Consider the following 22,236-nt stretch of genomic DNA (forward strand, 5'->3'; position numbering starts at 1 on the left):
TTTTTTTTTTTTTTTTTTTTCCTTCTTCTTGATATCTATGAAACCTGTTAATGGATACAAGGACTGCAGCCAGAGCTACTGTGGGAAACTTGGACATCTCCATGACAGTACTTGCTAGTAGAAGCAACATAAATGCAACCTCCCTTCTCTTTTGTCCTCCAAATTTCCAGCGAGTGCATCTAATTAACGGAATTTAAATCACATCCACAACCCTAACTACAAAATAGGCTGGGAAATGTAGTTTTTAGCTTTCTAGTCTCTGCAGTACAGGAAATCATATGCCAAAGGACATTGTAACAGATGATGAACACTGACCCACCATATCTGCCACAGATATAGACCCTGATTCTCCTGAAGGCTAGCCATCGTCAAATGCGCTATAGATAAATTGAGAAAGATGGCACATAATACCATCAAATAATGTTGAGAAGCTTACAAGTATTTGTATTTTAGTATGTTTTTAAAATTGTTTTATAATGACATATTAAAAAAAAATGCCTGAAATTGGTTCTCCACCTATATGATGAATTTAGTGGTCTGTGGATGCCCAGAGTTACCTGACATTTAAAGTGTAGTGGATGAAAAGCCTGAAAGAGGGAGTTCAAAAAAAAAAATTAGAATGGGTTACCTAAGTTGAGGAAAGGTCAGTGTTATCAAACACTGAAGTGTGATTAAATAAGGTGGGACCAGAAGAACAGTCGCTTGATTTGGTAGCACTTAATATTATTAGTGTCCTTGAAAGTTCTAGTAAAGAAATAGGGTCAGAAGCCAAATTGTAGGTTTAGGCTGTGAGTAGGAGGGGAAGGATTGAAGCAGAGATTATAGAATAAGTTATCTGGAAGCTTGCCTTTTAAGGAGCAGTAGTTTATTGTTTGTTTGGTTTTTGTCCAATGCACTTGCTTATTTATATACAATAATCAACTAGAACTGGTGAGGCCCTATGAAAATATCACCCACAGGACAGGTATAATCTTCTAAAGTTCGTCACTTCTTTGTGTAGCTTAATATAAAGTGTGTGCTATTAAATTAATCTTTCTGCTTAGAGATATATTGAGTACAACGTTATTTTTGTTAATTCTCCAACCATTAGTTACTTTTGATTTTTTAGAATAAAGTGACAGTTAATTACTTTGATTTATGTTTTTTATAAAGTGCCAGTTAATTACCACTGTATTTTGGAATCACAGTTTAAAGTCTTGATAGCTGACTTAATCAACATATATTAGCATGATTGATTGGTGATCTGGCATTGATTAGATGAATTTACTTTTCAGTGTAGTTTATTTTGAACATTAGTGACAGATATTCAAAGATTATGACAACTGCTTTCCTAGGAAGTGATGTCGAGTCCATTTTATATATTACGTAGAACTTGAATTTTAATTATTCTGAGTAAATATCTGATAAGTTATTGGATTCTGCAAAATAACCCCCACTGTCTCCCTCTTAGAAAGGTGGGTGGTGGAATATGTGTACATTTATATAGTGTAGTTTTCTCAGATTGCACTAGTGTGAATGAGACAGCAACATGTTCAAGGGCAGTGATTTAGTATTTAAGATTCCCTCATTAGATATGGAGCATGTTTATTATGATTTAATTCCAAATTTGTTTATATTCCAGGCCCTATATGGTGACCTAGGTGGATTGTTAGTTAAAAAAAAAACAAAACAACACAAACCCTCTGGATTACACAGAGGGGAGACGGCAAAGAAGGAGAGACTTAAGGGAGAAGGTTGAAAGTAATGAAAACAGAATTGCTGGGCAGTGTCCTGGAGTGAGAGGGAGGGCATGGGGTAGAGAGAGCACAGGTAGATGGATGAGCTGTAGATAATAGGTAGGGACATTGTAGTCTTTTGAGGAAGAGAAGATGGATGGATACAAATTCAAATATATATTATTTTTCCTGTTAGGAAATGTGAATTTGTAAAGGCCAACCCATATTAGGCAAGTTGGGGGTCATTTAAAAGATTAGATTCCTTTATTTTGACTTGAGATGCTTATTCTATGATGTGGTAACTTGATTTCTTTCCCCTAATCTCTCAATGACAAACTTAATAACAGTGAGTATCTAACTGGTGCCTTTCCATTGATTTTTCTAATTTTATTTTATTCTACTTCTAGTTTTTGAGAATTCTGTTTTATTCGGTGGACTTACTCAGGACTTAAGCCTGAGAGACAGCCTCTCAGATTGCTCTGAGGGACGGTTCCGTGATTTTTCTAATTTTAATTTAAAAAAATCATTTGTTTATTGAGTTTTTCATAGGTGCTTCTTAAGTTTCTGCTAGACTTCTTTAAAAGATATTGGTTTAAATGGTCTTTAGTTTTATTTATTATTTTTTAAATATTTATTTATTTGGCTGTGCCGAGTCTTAGTTGTGGCATGTGGGTTCTATAGTTGCAGCATGCGGGATCTTTAGTTGCGACATGCGGGATCTAACCCGGGCCCCCTGCATTGGGAGCACGGAGTCTTAACCACTGGGCCACCAGGGAAGTCCCTGGCCTTTAGTTTTAAAGTTGGTAAGCAGAAAGAGACTTGAGTTTATCTAGCCCAGGCTTTCGTTAGGAAAACTGTTCTTCAGAGATTTGTCTGAAGTCATTTGTCTACTTAGTAGCAGAGGTAATACAGGAACATTGGTTTCATGATTCTCATGGAAATGCTCTTTCCCTTATGCCAACTACATTGCTTTCCTAATTTAGTACACTGGTGTCTGATTTCAGCACCCACAGTTTTGTATGTCCTTTTAGCCAATGAGCATGTCACAAGAACTTCGAAACTAGACTTACTTGATTCTTTAATATTCATTCGGCAAATATTTCTCAGTATTTAATAGTCACTATTTTAGATCTTGGGGCTCAGTAAGTTCTCATGCATTGAAGGAGGAAACCAAGAACTCCCAAAGAATGAGGGAACCAGAAATAAACATTTAGGTAAAAATTAAGAGTTCCAGATAGTTGTAAAGGCTCTGAAGAAAACAGACATGGAATATGGTAGCAGGATTATTTACTTTAGATAAATAGTCAGGAAAGGTTTCTGAGGAAGTGACATTTGAGCTGAGACTTGAATGATAGGAAAAGGCAGCCATATGAAGATGTAGGGTTAGAGCATTTCAGGCAGATGCCCTAAGCTTGAACAAGCTTGACATGGTTGATGAATGGAAAGAAGGTGAACACTGCGGAGAGTGGGAGGAGAAGAGGTCAGAGAGGAGAGGACAGTTCAGTAGGGCTGTGTAGACCATGAAAATGGGCATTTAAAAATGGAATTGTATTCTAACTGAAATGGAATGGCATTGGAGTAGGGGGGTAATTGACTTGAAAAGTATGTTTAAAAGATCATACTCCTTGATGGAGAGTGGATTGTAGGGTGATACTAATGAAGGCAAGGAGAAGTGGTTGCATTTGGGATTTATTTTGGAGTTCTGCTGGATTTACTGATGGACTGGACGTGGGGGTGGGAGGTTTGGGGAGCATGGTGAGAAAACGAGAGGAAGATGGTGGTAGACTGGGGGGAGAGTGGGTTTTAGGGGAGGAAATCAGATGGTTTTTCTGGGACTTGTTAAATTTGAGAAGCCTACTGGATATCCAGGGAGGCAGTTGAGTATTCGTATCTAATGTTGAGGAGGAGAAATCAGGCCTGGAAACACTGGGAGGCAGTGTATCTGGGAGGCATCAGCATGAACACCATATACTGAAGGAATTTGCATAGGGAAAGAAGAGAAGGTGGTCCAGAACTGAGCCCTGAAGCATTGCAACATTTAGAGACGTGAGGAGGGAAAGAAGTCAGCAGAGGTCCATGAGGCAGGAGGAAAGCCAAAACTACTGTGTTGTGGAAGCCAAGAAAAGAATGAGTTTTAAGGAGGGATGTTAGCATTCACTTATATTAAATAAATAGTGCTGTCAGATCAGGTATGATGAGGACAGAGAAATGCCATTGGGTTTGGCAATATGGAAGGCATTGGTGACCCTAGATAGAGCAGTTTCACTGTTGTCATGGGGTTAAAAGCTGATTGGAGAGGGTCAAAGAATGATTGGAAGGTGAGGAATTAGAGACAATGGCTAGAGATGATTGTTTTTGAGAAGTTTTGCTGTGAAAGGGAGTCTAGAAATGGAATGATATCATGAGGGAAGAGACGGAGTCAAGGGAGTTTTTTTTTTTCTTTTTGTGCTTTTTTAAAAATTGGGAAATATCAGAGTTTGTTTATGAGTTTACAGGAATGATCCAGTAGAGAGGAAAATTAATGATACAGGAAAGGGGGATTAATTGTGGAGATGTCTTTAGGGTGGTACTGGTGGGATGGGATGAGGACATAAGTGGGGACATTGCTCTTTTCTAGGATCAGGGATACGGTGGTATAACATGACCTCACATGCCCCTTTACACACAGCTCCTCCCTTCTGTCTCACCACATTCCTTTAGACCAAGTTGATTATCTTTCTTAATTACTAATTTTTTCTTCTGTGCTATATCTTATATGTTCTTTTGGATTTAATGTGTCCCATATAAGACTTAGCATGAGGCAGCTGGTGATCTTTAACACCAGTTTTAATTTTTGTGCCAACAGGTGAAGCGAAAAATTTATTGCCATATCTTGGACCCAACAAAATGAGAGATTGTTTCTGCACCATAAATTTGGACCAGGAAGAAGTTTATCGTACCCAAGTTGTTGAAAAATCTTTAAGGTTTGTAAAAAATTGGTAAATTATCATTCATATGATATATATTGAATAAAAATTTTTCACATTTTCCTGACTGTAATCATCAAGAAGACTTTCTTCATCTGAAACTTTTATTTTCCTTATAGATTCTGAGTTCATTTTTAGAGTTACAGAATCTCAGAGTTTGAAGGAACCTTAATGTTCCTTGAGCTGGACTAAATGCCTTACGCTTAGTTCCTCCCGACAATTATTTTTGACAAGTAGTCATATGGCATTTGCTTAATAATGTTCCAGTGACCAAGGAGTTCACTGCCTCCTAAAAGCAGCCTGTTAGGTCTTAGAACTATTCTGACTCTTGAAAAGCTCTTACACTTAATTGATTAATGTCTGGCAAAAGGAGAACCTCCCATATGCCAAGAACTTGCTGGGTGCTATTTATTCATACATCCACAAGAACAAGATAGCCACAGTGCTTGCTTTCATGTGGCTTTTTGTTGCCTCAAAATATATCTTCCTCTTAATTGTTCCTAATTGTGTCCCTTGGATTTCTGGAGAACAAGTTTAATCCATCATTCACTTGACACTCTTTCAAGTTTTTGAAAACAACTACCAATATACCTCAGTTTTTTCTCTAGGCTAAATTTTGCCCACTCATTTGAACTTTTCTCAAAGTACATCATTATTTTATTTCTCTTGAAAATAAATTGCCCCTTAACGTTTATAAAAGTCACTTAACTAAGTAGGGCATTGTAAGGGAATGAACTCTTACGTAGATTTGTCATTTTTTGGAAATGTAATAGCACTGCGAGAGTATCATAGTAAATTATAATTCATAAAATTGAGATGTGCCACCTCTTCCCTGTAACAGTGTTTGTGGATATAATTCTAGTGCAGAGCTGTACTGGAAGGCTGCAGTCTTGTTCAGAGACAAGACTTAAAATAAGGGAATGAAGAGTTGTTGGAATGAACGTATGGTGGATGAAATATTTAGTAATCCAAGGAGATTTGAAGTAGTATACTTGACATCTTTAAATCGTAAATCACCTACCCCTGTTGTATTAGAATTTGTTTTTATTTATATAAATGATGAAACTGAGTCACCAAAAGCCTGAATAATTTGTGCATGTAATAAAGGAAGTTAGAGGCAAAACTGGGATAGGGACCTGAAACTATTTAAATCTCAATTTGTTATTTAATGTATGTTGATTCCGTATCAAACAAAAATCAGTTATATACAAAACTAGTAATTTTCAATAAATTGAATATTTGTGGTAGTTTCTAGTACGTAATATAGCTTTGTAAATGAATAACTAAAATAAGCTTACTATTTTTCCAGAACTCTTGCCTGCCTTTCCAGATATTTGTGTGGGGAAAATGATAAAACCAAGTATTTTTATCCATCTTAAATTATTATGCTAGATGCATAGCAACTTGGAAGATATTTTAAGGCTACCAGTGGTTACCTTAGGTCATTTCAGTATAATTAGACTGCATGTTTCTTGGATTCTAGGTGCCTCCTAGCGTTCTTCCTTGTGGAATAGGGTGAAAGAATTTGTAGTATAAACCCTTGCTCACCTTGCTTTCATTTCAGTGTTTTCTACCCTAGTGAATGTTGTGATAAGCTGTTAAGTCAGAAGTCAGTAGACATCATTTAGATCTTTTATGGGTTCTGAATATTATAGTTTTTATAGGTAGTCTGGATATAGAATTTTTCATGGTAGGTAGGTAGGAGTCACATATGGAATCCATAGCTCCTAAATCTCTACCTCAAATCCTTTTAAGAAGTAGGTGGTCTATAAACAAATTGAGTAGCAACATTTCTTGTACCTAGTGCTTCTCTTCCCCACACCAGGAATTTCCTTAGGAGTGATATGCAGGATTATAGGTCAGTGATAACAGTAGAGTATTGCTTTATAAAAACTATATGTCTAGTTATTGCTTCTAACCAACGTTGTTGAAAACTTTTTTTCAAATGGATTAATTAATTAATTTATAAAATAAAGATGTGGGCGCCCAGATGTGGGGATTAGATTTTTGAGATTGTGATGATACAGTGATATAGATGACTTAGTGAATAATTCTCATCTTGTTCTTATTTGGCTTTAGAATGTGTTTTAAAAATAATATTTGAGTGTGGATGTGTAATATATAAAGGAAATTCTCAATTGTATATAAAATGATGCAAAGGAGAGAAATACCTAAACCTGTCTTTGCCTAATAGTTGTTTTTGTGTTGATTGCTATATTGAGACTAATTAGAAAGACTATTTTGACAGACCACCTTTTAAGTTTATTTTGGTTACGTTTGAAGTGAAAAATATATTGACAAAAGTTGACCGGGTATTATAACAACTAAAAAGCTAAGTCAACTGTTTTCTGGACAGAGTCAGAAATGACTTCTTTAAGAGTCATTTACTTTGCATTTTAGCTTCTCTTTAAGTTGTGACATCCTGAAGAGATTGCATTTTATGGTGACATTTTTAAAGTACCTTTTGTTCTTTAAACATTCTCAGGAAAGAGGTACTCTTGACAAAAGATGTTAACTAGAATTTCAGAAATTCATGTCTTCACAGGAGAATTTAAATATCAAAAGAGCATTCTTAAAATGAACTTAGAAAAATAAGCTGTTTCGTAGGAGAAACTCTTAGCAACTTGGGGGTAGACAAAGATTTCTTTACTTAGGATGCCAAAAGCACCAATCATAAAAGAGGAAAACTGATAAACTGGATTTTATCAAAATCAGAGCCTTCTGCTCTTTGACACTGTCAAGAAAATGAAATGGCAAGCCACACCTAGGAGAAAATATTCTGACAAAGGACTTGCATCCAGAATTTATTAAAGCAAGCAAACAAACAGACCAAAAACCCAGTAAGAAGACAGACAAACCTTTTAAAATATGTGGAGGAAACTCAAACAAATCGTTCCTAAAATAAGATATACAAATGGGCAACAAGCACAGGAGAAGATATTCAGCATCGTTAGTCATCAGGGAAATGCAGTTTAAAACCACTTCTGTCACTACACATTCTTGAACATAATGTGTCACGATAGATATCAGATCACTGGTTCCCGTGACAGTATGGAGTGAGTCATTGCACAGGGGAACTTTGTTCTTTATCTTGATAGGGGTAGAGATTACACGGGTATATACATTTATCATGTCACATTCACTAGAACAGCTATTTTTTTCCAAAACAACTTTTTATTGAAGTATAGTTGATTTATAATGTTGTAGAGTAGCTAATTTTAAAAAGGCTTTCAGTAGCAAAAGTTAACAATGACGTGGAGCCGCTGGAGCTCTTATCCCTTGCTCGTAGGCGTGCAGGATAGCACAGCCGCACTGGAGACAGTTTGACAGCTTCCCATAAATTAAAAGTTCACCTACCTTTTAACTCAGCAATTCTATTTTTAGTTACCTGTCCAAAAGAACTGAACACATAAAAGAGCTTTGTATAAAAATATTCATAGCTGCCTTATTTTTAATAGCCCAAACTGGAAACAACTCAAATGCCATCACTAGGAGCATGGATTGTGGAATATTCATAAATGGAATATTACCCAGCACTTAAAACAAATGAACTAATGATGTACACAGCAAGATGGAACAGATATCATAGACATTAAGCTGAGTGAAAGAAGCTGGACACAAGTGTACATACTATTTGATTCCATTTATATGAAATCCTACACCAGATCTTTAGTGCTAGAAATCAGATCACTGGTTACCTGTGACAGGTATGATGGAGTAACTGCAGAGAAACAAGAGGGAACTTTGTGGGGAGTTGCAATGTTACTATATCTTGATTGGGATGGACACTCTACAGGTTTATAAATTAATCAAGTCATTAACCTCTGTACTTTAAATTAGATTTTATTTTATGTAGTTTATACCTCAGTAAAGTTGATTAAAAATAACCTATTTTAATTTTTTAAAGTATGTTTTAAAATAACATTTTACGTAGCATTATTCATTTTAGGTGTTATGTATTACTGTGACTTACATATTTTTGAGATGATGATGGTATGAATGACACTGTCCTCAGCTCTCATTTGCGTCCACTTTAGGTGAGCATGACCCCAGGCAGTTACTGGATCTTCTGTCCACAGGACTCCAGAAAATCTGTTTGTTCAGAGCCCAGCCTGGCAATCGAGGTCCTTTCAGAGTTCAGCTTGGTTTGTACAGGGTTTAGCTGAAACTTAGCATAGAGAATTATTTTGGAACCCTTGAAGCTTTTCTTTATGGTGTTTAATCTGTAATTTTAATTTATTTTATTGAAAATATTATAGGAGGACACTGTTGAATTTAAATTTAATGAGCTTTCCCCCTTTTCTCTTTAGCCCGTTTTTCAGTGAAGAATTTTACTTTGAGATTCCAAGAACTTTCCAGTATTTGTCTTTCTATGTTTATGATAAGAATGTTTTACAAAGAGACCTTCGTATAGGTATGTACTATTCATAATTGTCTTTTAATCACAACATTCATGTTTATATTCATTCTTTCTCTAAGTATAAAGTGTTGAAAACAACAGAATAATATATTCTCAACTTTCTAATCCTTTCCTGTAGACTTCATGTTCATTTGTGGATCTGATTTTTAATTTGAATGCTCAGCTTGGGTGACACTTCCTCAGGGAAGTGACATAACCAATCTCCCACTAGCCATGGTACCATATGTTTCCATAGTACCTGGTGGGTCCCTTTCTGTAGTATTCATTATAGTTGTTCATCAGTTTGTTTGTTTTTCAGGTGTATCAGAGTCTGTTTGTCTACTTCTTTTATGTTATTAGTAAAGCTTGATCCTGGGTAGAACTCTGATTTATATGAATCTGATTTGACAAATCAGTTTGTTGTTTAATGTCTAGGTGCTCTAGTTGAATATATATGATATTTATGAAGGCAGAGACTGTCACTGCCCGAGTGCCTTATATTTAGTAAATGCTCTGTAAATATTGTTGAATGGTTCAAAGAATGTTTTTTACAAAGATCACAGTATTTGATCCCCACCAAAGACCATCTGTTTTTGAAGTTTTTCTAATACAAGTAATAATTCGGTTTAATCTAGTCATATTCTTCTCTCTGGCTATATTGGTGACCTGTAACTGTTTCTTAAGTAATTGTCTGAGGTATGATCTGTAGGCATCGACTAGGACAAAACTAACTGGCCACATATTGTCACGTTCATGGTCTTTGCACTACTATCTTTGAATAACAGGTAGAGGTGTGTAATTTACATGCGTTACTCTTCCTTTTTAGTGTCCTGAATTTCATCATCTCCATCTCTCCTTTCCCATTTGAAACATGCTCATCTCCTACAGTTCAAATGATTACGCTTTATTTGGCTTTGACCTCTTAACTACCGTCTAAATTGTTTCTGCTTTTGCTATTGAATTCCTTAACAAATGGTCTATATCCTTCTGCTTCCTACTTCTTTCTTTTTAAATCGCTGTAATCTGACTGCATTTTTCTGACAAACTTGTTTTTGAAGTTTGCCAAAAATCATTTTAGAGCAGATAAAATAACCTTTTAAAAACAATAATACTTTCTCTTAATTGTAAAATTATTACATGTTCTAAGGGATTGGTAATGACTGCATAAGAACAGTTATAGTTAATAATTTGTGTATTTCTTCCCATTCTTTATTTCACACATTTATATTATTACATTGTACTATTTATTCAAGTTTTTTTCCTTTTTCATTTAATATCATCTAATGATCCTTTTCCCATGTCACTAAATATTTTTCACAAGTAATTTTTAAAATATCCTTTCTATAGGAATGTATTATCTTAACTACTCTTTTCGTGGTAGAGATTTATGTTTCCAAATTTTTGTTACTCTAAATGGTGTTGCTATGAACATCCTTCTGCATAAATTTTTGCATGTCTTTTTTTCTAGGATAAATTCCTAGAGGTGAAAATACTGAGCCAAAGCGTTTGAATATTTTTAAGGTTTTTTTCTATATATATTTTTCCATTGGCTCCCGGAAATATTGTTCTAATTTACATTCCCCCAAACATGACATGGGCATAATCATTTCACCATACCCTGGTCATTCTTGGATAGTATCATTGAAAAAATTTTTTTTCCAGTTTGATAGGTAAAAGAAATATTTCATTTTAACTTGTATTTTCTGATTATTAGTGAACTTGAGGAATTTTTTCATGTGTTTATTGGTCTTTTACATTTTTCTTCTATGAATTAGTTGTTAATTCTTTTGCTTATTTTTCTTTTGGATGGAATTTTATCTTTTATTTATTCTTATGCATCCATATTTGATAAATATGTTAACTTCTGTCAGCTATATACATAACAAATACTTTGTCACAAAAAGCATTTTCATAGTTTTCAATCCTCGTCTGCCTCTGTGTCACATTAGACTCTTTGGATTGCTTATTCAACTTGTTGAAAGCCAAGGAAAAGGCAATTTAATGACATTGTATTTTCCTAGTTGTCTTCCTTCTGACTTCTTTACTTATATGTAGACTTTTCTCTATGTAGCAAACCCTTAATTATGGATCACCCCTGAGGCTCCATCCTTAATTCAATTAAACAAACATTTACAAACACTTGTCTATGTGGCATACAAAAGATGGGGATATTAAGGTGAATAAGATTCAAGTTGCTCCCAGGTTTTCAGGCTGATTTGTACTGTAATCTTAATATATTTAATAGGGTCTGTGCTGGAGGTAGGAACAAAGTACTTGGGAGCACAGAGTAAAGAAGAGTTAATTATGTTTGGTGGAGGATTAACAGAGACTACCTAGGTAGGAAAAGGAAGAAGTTTCAAGATAATAGGGATTAGCAGAAGCAGAGAAGAAAAAGTGGATCATGTTTGTGGTGTATCTGCTGGAAAATGTAAATCACTTAGGCCAAGGGTGGTAGAAGATGAATCTGGGAATATGAATTGGACCAAGTTGTGGTGGACCCTCAAAGCTGTGTTAAGGAATTTGGACTTTATCCTGTGGACAGTAGTGTTGAGCCTTTTAAGAATGAGGAACCTTTTAAAAATCATATATAACTGCATATATGAATATAGTTTTGTAGTTTAACAACTTCCTGTGGTGTAAACAGTAACTTTCAAACTACAAACTCAGAGTCTATAGGTTACGTATTTAAAGTGTGTATACATATATATAACTATATATACACATATTTTTAAAGTATATGAACATCTACTTTAAACATGTCATCTGTAGCAGCGGTCCCCAATCTTTTTGGCACCAGGGACCGGTTTCATGGAAGACAGTTTTTCCGTGGACCTGGGGAGGGGATGGTTTCGGGATGATTCAAGCGCATTACATCTATTGTGCACTTTATTTCTATTATTATTACGTTGTAATATGTAATGAAATAATTATACAACTCACCATAATGCAGGATCAGTGGGAGCCCTGAGCTTGTTTTCACTTGCCACTCACCGACAGGGTTTCGATATGAGTCTGCAAGCAGTTGATTTATTATGGTCTCTGTGCAGTCAAACCTCTCTCTAATGATAGTCTGTATTTGCAGCCGCTCCCCAGCGCTAGCATCACCGCCTCAGCTCCACCTCAGATCATCAGGCATTAGATTCTCATAAGGAGCGTGCAACCTACATCTGTCGCTTGTGTAGTTCACAGTAGGGTTCGTGCTCCTATGAGAATCTAATGCCACTAATCTGACAGGAGGTGGAGCTCAGGCAGTAATGTAAGCGATGGGGAGCGGCTGTAAATACAGATGAAGCTTTGCTCGCTTGCCTGCCACTTACCTCCTGCTGTGCGGCCCGGTTCCTAACAGTATGGGTCCGTGGCCTGGGGGTTGGGGACCCCTGATCTATAGTTTATGCTTTAGAACGGAGAGAGGTTAAAGGCAGGGAGGCCATCAAGGAGGCTATTATCAAATGAGATGAGTAGGGTAGTGGCAGTGGAAATGCAAATGAGGGAATGTACTTCACAGGAGTAGCTTTAAATAGGATTTAGGTACTAAGAAGATAAAGAGGATATAAGAAGGGAAAGAGTTAAAAATGGTCTTGTTTCTATGGTTGTCATTAACTGAGATACGGAGCATTCAGGATGGGAAAGGGAGATGATGACTTTGATTTCAAACAAGTTAAACTTGCATTACCTGGGGAGTATCTTGGTGGACATGTTGGTTGACTGTTGGAAATACAGATCTGGATCTCAGAGAAGAAATCTGGATTTGATGTGGAGGTATGGATTTGAGAGTCATTAGCACTTGAGTGATACTTGAAGCCTCCACTGGAATGAATGAAATTGCCCTGGGAGCATTTAAGGAGGGTAGCAGGGAAAATGTGGCTTTAGTGAAGATTGATTAAATGTATCAGGAAGTTGGAAGAGAGAGAGAAGAGATGAATATCTCAGAAGGCAAGGAGATCTTTTAATGGCAAGACTAGAGAGAGGTAGAGAAGGATAAAGATTGGATAGAGGCTGTTGGTGATTATTAATGACCCTTGAGAGAGTGTGTATCTTTGATTGACTAAACATTTTAAGAAAATGTTTTGTAATTTTCATTACCTATTTACAAGTAGTCATTATATAGTATTTCTTGGAAAGGCCTTTAGTTGAGGTTTATAATTATGATTTCCAAAAGTTGCCCTTGTTTTGTTTTTTTATTTGTTTTTAAAGTAAACATCAGGGCTTCCCTGGTGGCGCAGTGGTTGAGAATCCACCTGCCGATGCAGGGGACACAGGATCGTGCCCCGGTCCGGGAAGATCCCACATGCCACGGAGCGGCTGGGCCCGTGAGCCATGGCCGCTGAGCCTGCGCGTCTGGAGCCTGTGCTCCGCAACGGGAGAGGCCCACGTACCGCAAAAAAAATAAAAATAAATTAAAGTAAACATCAGTCCTTTGAGAAGTGGTATCAGAAGGCCATAACTTGGTGTGGGAACTGTTAAAAAAAAAGTTTATTCTTATTAAGAAATAAAATTTCTACATTTAGTAGAAATTGTTTTTCCTTTTACAGATAGGAATTATTATTATTAAAGTAAACACAGTTCGTACATAGCCTTTAATTTAAAGTTGGAAAATAATCTTGATATTTTCACTTATAAATTTTTACATTTTTTTTAACTTTAACGTATTTTTCTTTTGTCATTAACTCATAAAGTTACGCGACACTGTTTTTTTAAATTTTGAGCTACTGGAAATTGAGTTCCCTCAATTATTTTATAACTGAGTTGCCCAGTTGTAGGCTAAACAGTGCCATAGCATTTTCTGGGAATGAAATTTGAGCTAGGGTTGAGAGAGCCACCTTTTAAACTTAAGAAGATCTAAGAATGTGTACTTGTTGAATAGCTTTAAAAGCCTGTTTTATTTTTGTTGTTTTTTTTTTAAATGAAAGCTGCTTTATTTATTTATTTTTGGCTGTGTTGGGTCTTCGTTTCTGTGCGAGGGCTTTCTCTAGTTGCGGCGAGCCGGGGCCACTCTTCATCGCGGTGCGCAGGCCTCTCACTATTGCGGCCTCTCTTGTTGCGGAGCACAGGCTCCAAACGTGCAGGCTCAGCAGTTGTGGCTCACGGGCCTAGTTGCTCTGCGGCATGTGGGATCCTCCCAGACCAGGGCTCGAACCTGTGTCCCCTGCATTGGCAGGCAGATTCTCAACCACTGCGCCACCAGGGAAGCCCAGCCTGTTTGTTTTTTATTTTTAATTGTATAATAGTATATGGATATTTTCCTTTTTGTAAAAAAAATTTTAATTATAGTATTACAGACAATTAATTTTGGCCACTGACTCCCCTCCCAGTCCCCTTCCTGGAAGTAATAACTGTTATTAATATGGAGCATAGTTTTTCATATTAGGAATCCTTATATGCCAGGAACAGTTAGTATGAAAACTTGATTATAGATTAATTGAAAACTTGAAACATAGGAACCAAGCTGCAAGAAGGTAGAAAATTGTAAAATTACGGCTTTAAAAGTCTTTTACTGTGTGATTTATTGTCCTAAGTTACAGTGTCTTCTTCCCTTAAAAAAGGAGAAAAAGAGAAGAGAAAAACTTCATGTAAGAATAAAATTCCATTTCCAGTGAGGATCCTAATAATATTAAAACATATATATTTAACCTTCTAATGTGTATTTTCTAGTTATTTTAGTTTTCAGAGGGATCTAGGCTTAAGCAGTTAAACCATGGTTATCTTAGTAGACTGGTTAACTTGTTTTTCTTTCCCCATGGTTTAGAATGTTATAAGAGAATTTCAGTAGGATATTAGAGACCTGAATTCCTTTCATGACTCTATCACTAACTGCCTTTGTGACCTTAAATAAGTCACTCTACCTTCTTAGGCCTTGTTCACCTATGAAATAAGGTTGGGTTTAAGATAGCGAAGGTATTTCTTAAACCCTTTGAATTGTAATTTCTCCTGGCATTTAGCTCTTAAGTCAAACCTACTGTTTAAAAATTGCTTATGACTACACTTTTGTGTCTGCTTGCGTAGGGACTGTATCAGTTATCTATTGCTACATAACAAATCACACCCCAGTACTCAGTGGCTTAATTTAGCAATCATATATTTGCTCATGATTCTGCAGGTTGTCAATTTGGGCCAAGCTCATCTGGGTGGTTCTTCTGGTGGTCTCACCTGGGGTCACTAATGTGCAGTTACCTGAAAAATTGACTGGGCTGAATGATCTGACCCATATGTCTGATGGCTGGTGCTGTCCATTATCTGGGCCTTCCACTCCACACGGTATTGAGGTTGCAAGAGGGTAAGCCCTACTGCAGGTGCTTATTAAGACTACTTGCATTACATTTGCTGATGTCCCATTGGCAAAAGTAAGTGGCATGGCCAAACCCAGAGTCAGTGCTGGAGGGGACCATACAGTGGCACAGAACAAGGAAGTATGATTTATTGGAAGCCATTAATATACCAGTCTACCACAGAGACCAAAAGGTATCAATCTAAACCCTGTACACGAAGGCATCTAAGTGTTGCCATCGATTGAGTTGCTGTTACTGATACTGCCAGAATTTGTTCAGTCCTCTGGTTCTTTTTCATCTTGTATAGGCAGTCACACTTATCGCTACTTTTATCTGCCCTTTCAGCCATTTCTACTAGTAGCCAAGTTGGAACAAGGCCATCAAGATTTTGCCAGTTGGTGATCTGTATCAGGATGAAATTTCTAAGAATATGTTGTGCTTAAAAATGGGGGCCTAGTATAACATGATATTTACAGATGGTAAGAAAATGCTTCTTAGAAGTGGTAATGGAAAGCTAAGAATACTTTTTTTACTTAGAGACCAACAGAAATGGTTTCTGTGTCCACAGTTCCTTCATTTCTTTTTGTGTTTCTTCTCCTTGTCTGATTTTAAGGAACTAATATAGCATCTGGTATATATGTGTGTATATATGTGGTCTAAGCTCTTTCTGTCTATGGGTTTGTCAGTACAGTGGGGAAATGAAATGGTACCTTTAAATAATGTGTTGGGTATTTGGTTCCTGGGGTGGTTGGTTGATTATTTATATATTTGTTTATTTTCAATGTTGGTGATCTCACAGCTAGTGAAATAATGAGTTAACTTTGTTTAAAATAGTAAACATTAAACTAAAACACTTTGGAGACTGTTGGAGGCATGGAATAGGTTTCATTAGAGCTGAAAGTTGTTTCAAATACAGAGGAGGTAAATGAGATGTAGAATTTAAATAAATTGCCCAAGATCACACAGCTTAATAAGTAACAGAATTAGTGTCTGTAGTGTCTGTAGTGTAGACACCACAGAGTTAGTGTCTGTGTTGGAAGGAACATGAACAGGCAGGCATACCTTGGTTTTGAAAGCTGGCTTTAGCACTTATTAGTGGGCAGGTTTTTGATATCATTCAGCTTTCCTCATCTGTAATATATGCTCTTCCCCCAAGATTGTTATGAAGATTAAACAAAATGTGTAAGAATATTTACTACCTGGTAGCTGTTCAGTAAATGCTGGCTTTTCTTTCAGTTCAGTGCTCTTTCCACTGTATCAGACTGCCTACCTTTAATATTTAAAAGCTGTCATCTAACCTGTTAAACTAAGGATAACTCACAACGAATAAGAATGATGAACAATGTTTTTGGTCTTATTTGTATTTCAGACACTTGTTCCTCCCCTCCCTGTTCCTCTCTTCCTTCTCCAAATGCCTTTCCCCTTTACCTTCCCACCTTTCTCATTCATTCTTTTATTCATTTTCCCTCCCTCCCTCCCCTCCTAACCCTTCTCTACCCTGTTTGATTCCCTAGGGCTGATGACATATATTTCTTTTTCATATGTTATATTGCCTATTGAAGTGCTGAACAGGTTGCAGGTATCCTAATACCTGATGACTTCAAATATTTTTCTTTATTTTTCTCTGTTGTTCTTTGTGAGTTTCTCTGACTTCTTGAGATCATGTGTTCTTCCCTGCTTCTTCAGGCTGACTAAATGTTTACATTTTAGAAACTGACATCTTAAAAGGAACTTGATAAGAATAAGAGCTGGCAATAAAATTGCAGGTTTTTCTCAGCTTACAAACAGCTTATTTATACGGCTAGTCAGAAAAGAGTTTCCCCCTCAGAAGACAAGAACCATTCAATTCTTTTGTGACAGTGAGTACCATGGATACATGAGACATGAAATAGGAGGAAGAGGGTCCTTGCCTTAGGATTTTTTTTTTTTAACCTGTGAACTAAGAGAGGATTCTCTCTTGGGAAGGCACTTGTGACAAAGAAGATGTGTTTCCAGTGATCTGAGTTGTGAGTTATAAATAGAACAGGTAGATTCCTACTCTAGTTTTTAGAAGCATTATTGGTTAAATAGACTTTGGTTAAGGAAGTCTGGAAATCAACTCACCATTTAAAATACAAAGCCATTGTGATTATTTGTTGAATCAGTAAATGAATCAAACCAGAAAACTTCTGAATAAACTTTTTTAAAAACCCTTTTTTTAAGTTGGGTGCTTGCTTTAGTGATGTTTGTATGCATTATACATACACATGTATGTACATCTACATACACATTCATAAATTATGTATAAAACTAAAAATCCTGGAAATTGTAGAATAAGGGTCTTATGATATTAAATTTTTAAATAATAGCTTTATTGATGTGTTATGTACATGCCATAAAACCTACCCTTTTAAAGTGTGCAATGCAATGGCTTTAAGTATATTCACAGAGTTGTGCAACCATTACCACTGTCTAATTCTAGAATAAAATTTTAAAGACAGTTTTTCTGTGTTTGTTTTCCTGTTATGCCTTTTCTTTCCACTTGATACACAAAAATTGATATATCTTGACAGAAATTTTTTTTACTGTTTTCTCAAAGTTTTCAAATGTTGAACTAAAAGATCAAGGTGGTCATAAGTGAAAAGGGTATGAAGTATAATTAGGGTACTTAAAATGGAAATTCTTGTTTGATAAAATAAAGTGAACTATTTTTTACTTTAGCATATATCCTTTGTTGAAGCTTTTGTGTTGAATATTGGAACAAATTGTCGGTCATATGCAAAACTATGTCTACTTCTTAAAACTTGAATTGAGGAAGGAAATGCTTTGTACCAACATGGCAAATACTTCATTATAATAAGAACATTTCTGTTTCTTCCTCTCATACTACTTTGTTCATTGTACTGTATCTGTCTCTGAGATGTAGAAACTCTTTAGGGAACTGCTTTGATTTTTTTGTGTGTGTGTATGCATTGAAGCAGCATAAGCAGTGTTTACAGTGTTTTGATAAAGCAAATTTTTAATAAAATTGTTTTAATCCCATAATTTCAAGTCAGTTTTCAAAATTATTAGTGACCATATGATACAGTTTTTCTGTTCTCTTAATTGGAGCTTATAAACTCTCATTAAATGCAGATATGTCTGCTCAGACAGAACATGTGGTTTATTCATAGTGTTAAGGAGCTGAGAGGATTAGTCCGCACTATCATTGTACGTTGAAAACGCAGTTGCATATAAATACAGCTGAGTTTTGGTCTAAACCCCTAATTCACAATGGCCCAGAGAAGGGTCTGCCGATGGGTAGAGGGAAATGAGGCACATTTTCATTTTTTAGGATATAGAGAAACGCTTTATAAAAATGGATTTTTTGATATCAACAGATACAAATTATCTTTAAATGTTTTCTACAAAGTATTATATGTAACTGCTAATGATTATATATAATATGTTTCCTCATTGTTTTACTTATTTCTTACAGGAAAAGTAGCCATCAAAAAAGAAGACTTGTGTAACCACAGTGGCAGAGAAACTTGGTTTTCACTACAGCCTATTGATTCCAATTCAGAGGTTCAGGTAAATATTAAGGATTAAGTGATGGAAGAGATTGTCACACACAGAAAATAAGTGTAAAACGAACTAATTATACTAGTTCATTTAGAGAGAGCTTATCATACCTTATTTTAAATTCTGGCACCAAATATTATAGACCTCTGAGTAACATATAACTGGAAGGAAATGCCTCGCCACATGAAATCAAGAATGATGTACGTGTATGTGCACGTGTATGTGTTTGGGGGGGGTTATGTTAGGAGGACATTTTTTTTCCTTCCATAGTTCTTTTATTTGGGTCACAGTAGCAAATTACTTACTTTTTTAGATGGGGAAACAGTTTTAATGGAAAAGATATATTTTATTAATTCTGGGGAGAATCCTTAGAAGTCTGTGATTTATTTCATCTGTTCTGACCAGGATGCTCTCTTTACTCTCTAATACACTAGACTTGGGAAAATGTTATTCATTCAAACCATGCCTGAGCCCATCATGCAGAGCTTTCATTCCCATACCTACCCTTCCTTTTGTTCATCTTTCTTTTTATTTGAAAGGGTATCATTACTTATTTTAAAGCTCTTCTTTCCTCTTGCCAAAGTAAGAGATCTTAAAGATTCTGTGTATGAATAAAGATGTATGTTTAGCCATGTAGCTTAACTTTTGTGTTTGTTTCTCAAAAGTCTGAGTTACTCTTAGAAATTATTTCTATCTAAAGGGAATCCTTTTTCTGTAACCCTATTTATTTATAAAATATGATAAGGATTGTGAAACCATTTCCCAAGGGCATAACTGCAAGCAGAATTCTTCTTCTCTAAAAGAAGTTATAATTTTCCACTATGACTCAAACAGAAGTTTTAGGTAAGAAAAAAGTACTGCACACACCCCCACAGGTATTTGCAAATAAAGTGCCTGTGTCTGTTTCCTCATAACCTCTCAAGCATTCTGTTTGATTAAATTCTCCAAAAATTAAGTATTTGTTTGCTAAGACCCCTTCTTAAGTATAAAATATAATTGAAACTTCTCCTGTTTTTCCACCCTACCCCATTTTAATGTTCTTTCCTTTCCATTTGACAATAACTTTTATTCTTATCCCAGTTATACTGTATGGTAAATGATCCAGGTGAGAGGCAATGTGATGAAGTGGAAAGGGTTTTAAAGTAGAAGTCTAAAAATTGAGGTCCTAATTTTCATATGTGGTTATTTTACTGACCTTGAATTTTATTTCTATAAAATGGGATGAAAGTTGCCATGTTGACTCATACGATTGTGAGAATTAAATGAAATACCTTTAAGAGTATTTTGAAAGCTGTTAATAGTTATACAAATGTAAAATGTCTGTTTACCACCAGTCAGTCAGGTGTCCATTTCCCTAATACGCGTTTACCAAAAGGCAGACATGAAAGTTTTGAAGTGCTAGTTTTTCTTTTTAATAGTTTTAACAAAAAAGAAAGATAAGAAAAGGCTTTGAGAATTTGGTCTAAAATGAAGTTTGAGGATTATTTTAAGATGTAGTTTATTAAAGTCCATTCTTTTTCTTGTGGCCAGTGTTACTTGCTAAAGGATTTAAGGGACCCAGCTCTCCAAAGTTAGAAATTTCTATAGAATACTCTTTATATAATTATTGGAGATGGTATTAGAGATCAGTACTGGGTAACAGGCTTTTTATTTGATTGTATGTATAAAACTCATGGCTGAAACACAAAAATCTGCAAACAGCATTTAACCGTTAGATATCATGACATTTTTTATTTGCTACGAATTATTTTCATAACCGTGCGTTTTTAACCTTTACAGTTCTTTTGTCTTAAATGATAGTTGATTTGTAAGATCTACTCACTATTTAAAATAAATTTTAGAAGGAAGAGTACTTTAGGGGATGGGAGGGGGTGCATGACACTTATCACATTAATCTGGTACATTGGGAATATTGTTTCGCTCCAAAGCTGATCTAGGAATATTAAATCAACCTCGTGAGTCTAAAAAGTTAGAAAAGCAGCCTGATTCATACAGATCCTACTTTGTTAATGAATTTGTTCACTTGCATAAGTTTTATAAAATTTCATAAAAATATCATGGAAATAAGAGCAGTTGTTGGAGCCATAGGAGAAAGCTGTGAGACAGATTGAGTTCAGCAGGAATTTAATAATCACTATTAGTAATTAGAACAGCATATATCTAGCACAGTACTAAGGATTTAATATATTTTATCTGACTTAATCTTCAGATTAGCATTATGAGGTGTAGGTAGCATTACCTCTATTTTGTAGATGTGGAAAATGGATTCATAGAGGTTAAATGACATCTGCAAAGTCACAAAACTATTAAGTGATGGAACCATCATTCCCATAAAGAGCATGTCTGATTCTAAAACTCCTAACCATGGTGCTTTACTGCCTTTCACTATTCTGTACTGTTGGTCCTAAAAAGGCTTCAACATAGATTATTAAGAGAATCACTTAGGAAAATCTGGGTATAAGGCACAGAAGCTTACCCACATTAGCTCACAGAAAAAGGGAGGGACATTAGAAAGTTCCTGGGAAGCTCCTTGGAGTATAATTACAAGAATTTCAGTATGGCCAGTGAGAGCTAGAAAGTTGTCAGGCATTCACGTAGGCGCTGCATGCTAAGTGGAGATCAGGTTTCTTACTATAATAGACTAGATACAGTTCGCCTAGAATTATTTTTGAAAAGACTTTAATTTCTCATAAAGTAAACTAAAATAATGGGTGGTTTGTTTGTTTTTGGTTGACCACCACATAAAATAGCTGGCTTGCATTTAGCACCACGGTGAATGAAAAATACATATTGTATCTTTAAAGTGTAGACTTCTCAACACAGCAGGAGGCACATAGGATTGAGACCCACTGATTCCTTTCTCCCTACTCCTGTGCTCATTGTGCTTCTTGAGTATAAGTGCTCACTGTTTAAATAGTCTTTTTCTTCTTTCCCTTTTATTTTGTAAAGTGAATAGTTAATGTTTTCTCTCTATTTTTCGCTCTAATTTTTTTTTCTTTTGGCTGTGTTGGGTTCTCGTTGCTGGGCGCAGACTCCTCTCTGGTTGTGGGAGCAGGGGCCACTCCTCGCTGCGATGTGCAGGCCTCTCATTGCGGGGGCCTCTCGTTGCAGAGCACAGGTTCTAGGCACGTGGGCTTCAGTAGTTGTGGCACACGGACTCAGTAGTTGTGGCTCGTGGGCTCTAGAGCGCAGACTCAGTAGTTGTGGCCCAGGGGCCCAGCCGCTCCGAGGCATGTGGGATCTTCCCAGACCAGGGCCCGAACCCGTGTCCCCCACATTGACAGGCAGACTCCCAGCCACTGTGCCACCAGGGAAGCCCCTGCTCTAATTTTAATAACTATTCACTT

The 22,236-nt window shown here is 36.1% G+C and overlaps 1 protein-coding gene across 2 annotated transcripts in view; it reads left to right on the forward strand.

Annotated features, from left to right (window-relative positions):
- The window catches only part of RASA2 (RAS p21 protein activator 2), a 119,319-nt gene that overhangs the window by 20,672 nt on the left and 76,411 nt on the right, over window positions 1-22,236 (forward strand). Inside the window, exons 2-4 of one of the 2 annotated variants that reach the window (XM_024769012.1) lie at window positions 4,561-4,678; window positions 8,992-9,095; window positions 18,804-18,898. In XM_024769012.1, the coding sequence (XP_024624780.1) occupies window positions 4,602-4,678; window positions 8,992-9,095; window positions 18,804-18,898 (276 nt within the window). In that variant the 5' untranslated portion in view covers window positions 4,561-4,601. Of the gene's footprint in view, window positions 1-4,560; window positions 4,679-8,991; window positions 9,096-18,803; window positions 18,899-22,236 lie in introns of those variants that run through there. The other variant, XM_024769013.1, reaches the window with a different exon arrangement.

Source organism: Neophocaena asiaeorientalis, unplaced genomic scaffold (genome assembly GCF_003031525.2).
Source record: "Neophocaena asiaeorientalis asiaeorientalis breed wild unplaced genomic scaffold, Neophocaena_asiaeorientalis_V1.1 scaffold118, whole genome shotgun sequence".
NCBI classification, from domain to species: domain Eukaryota; kingdom Metazoa; phylum Chordata; class Mammalia; order Artiodactyla; family Phocoenidae; genus Neophocaena; species Neophocaena asiaeorientalis.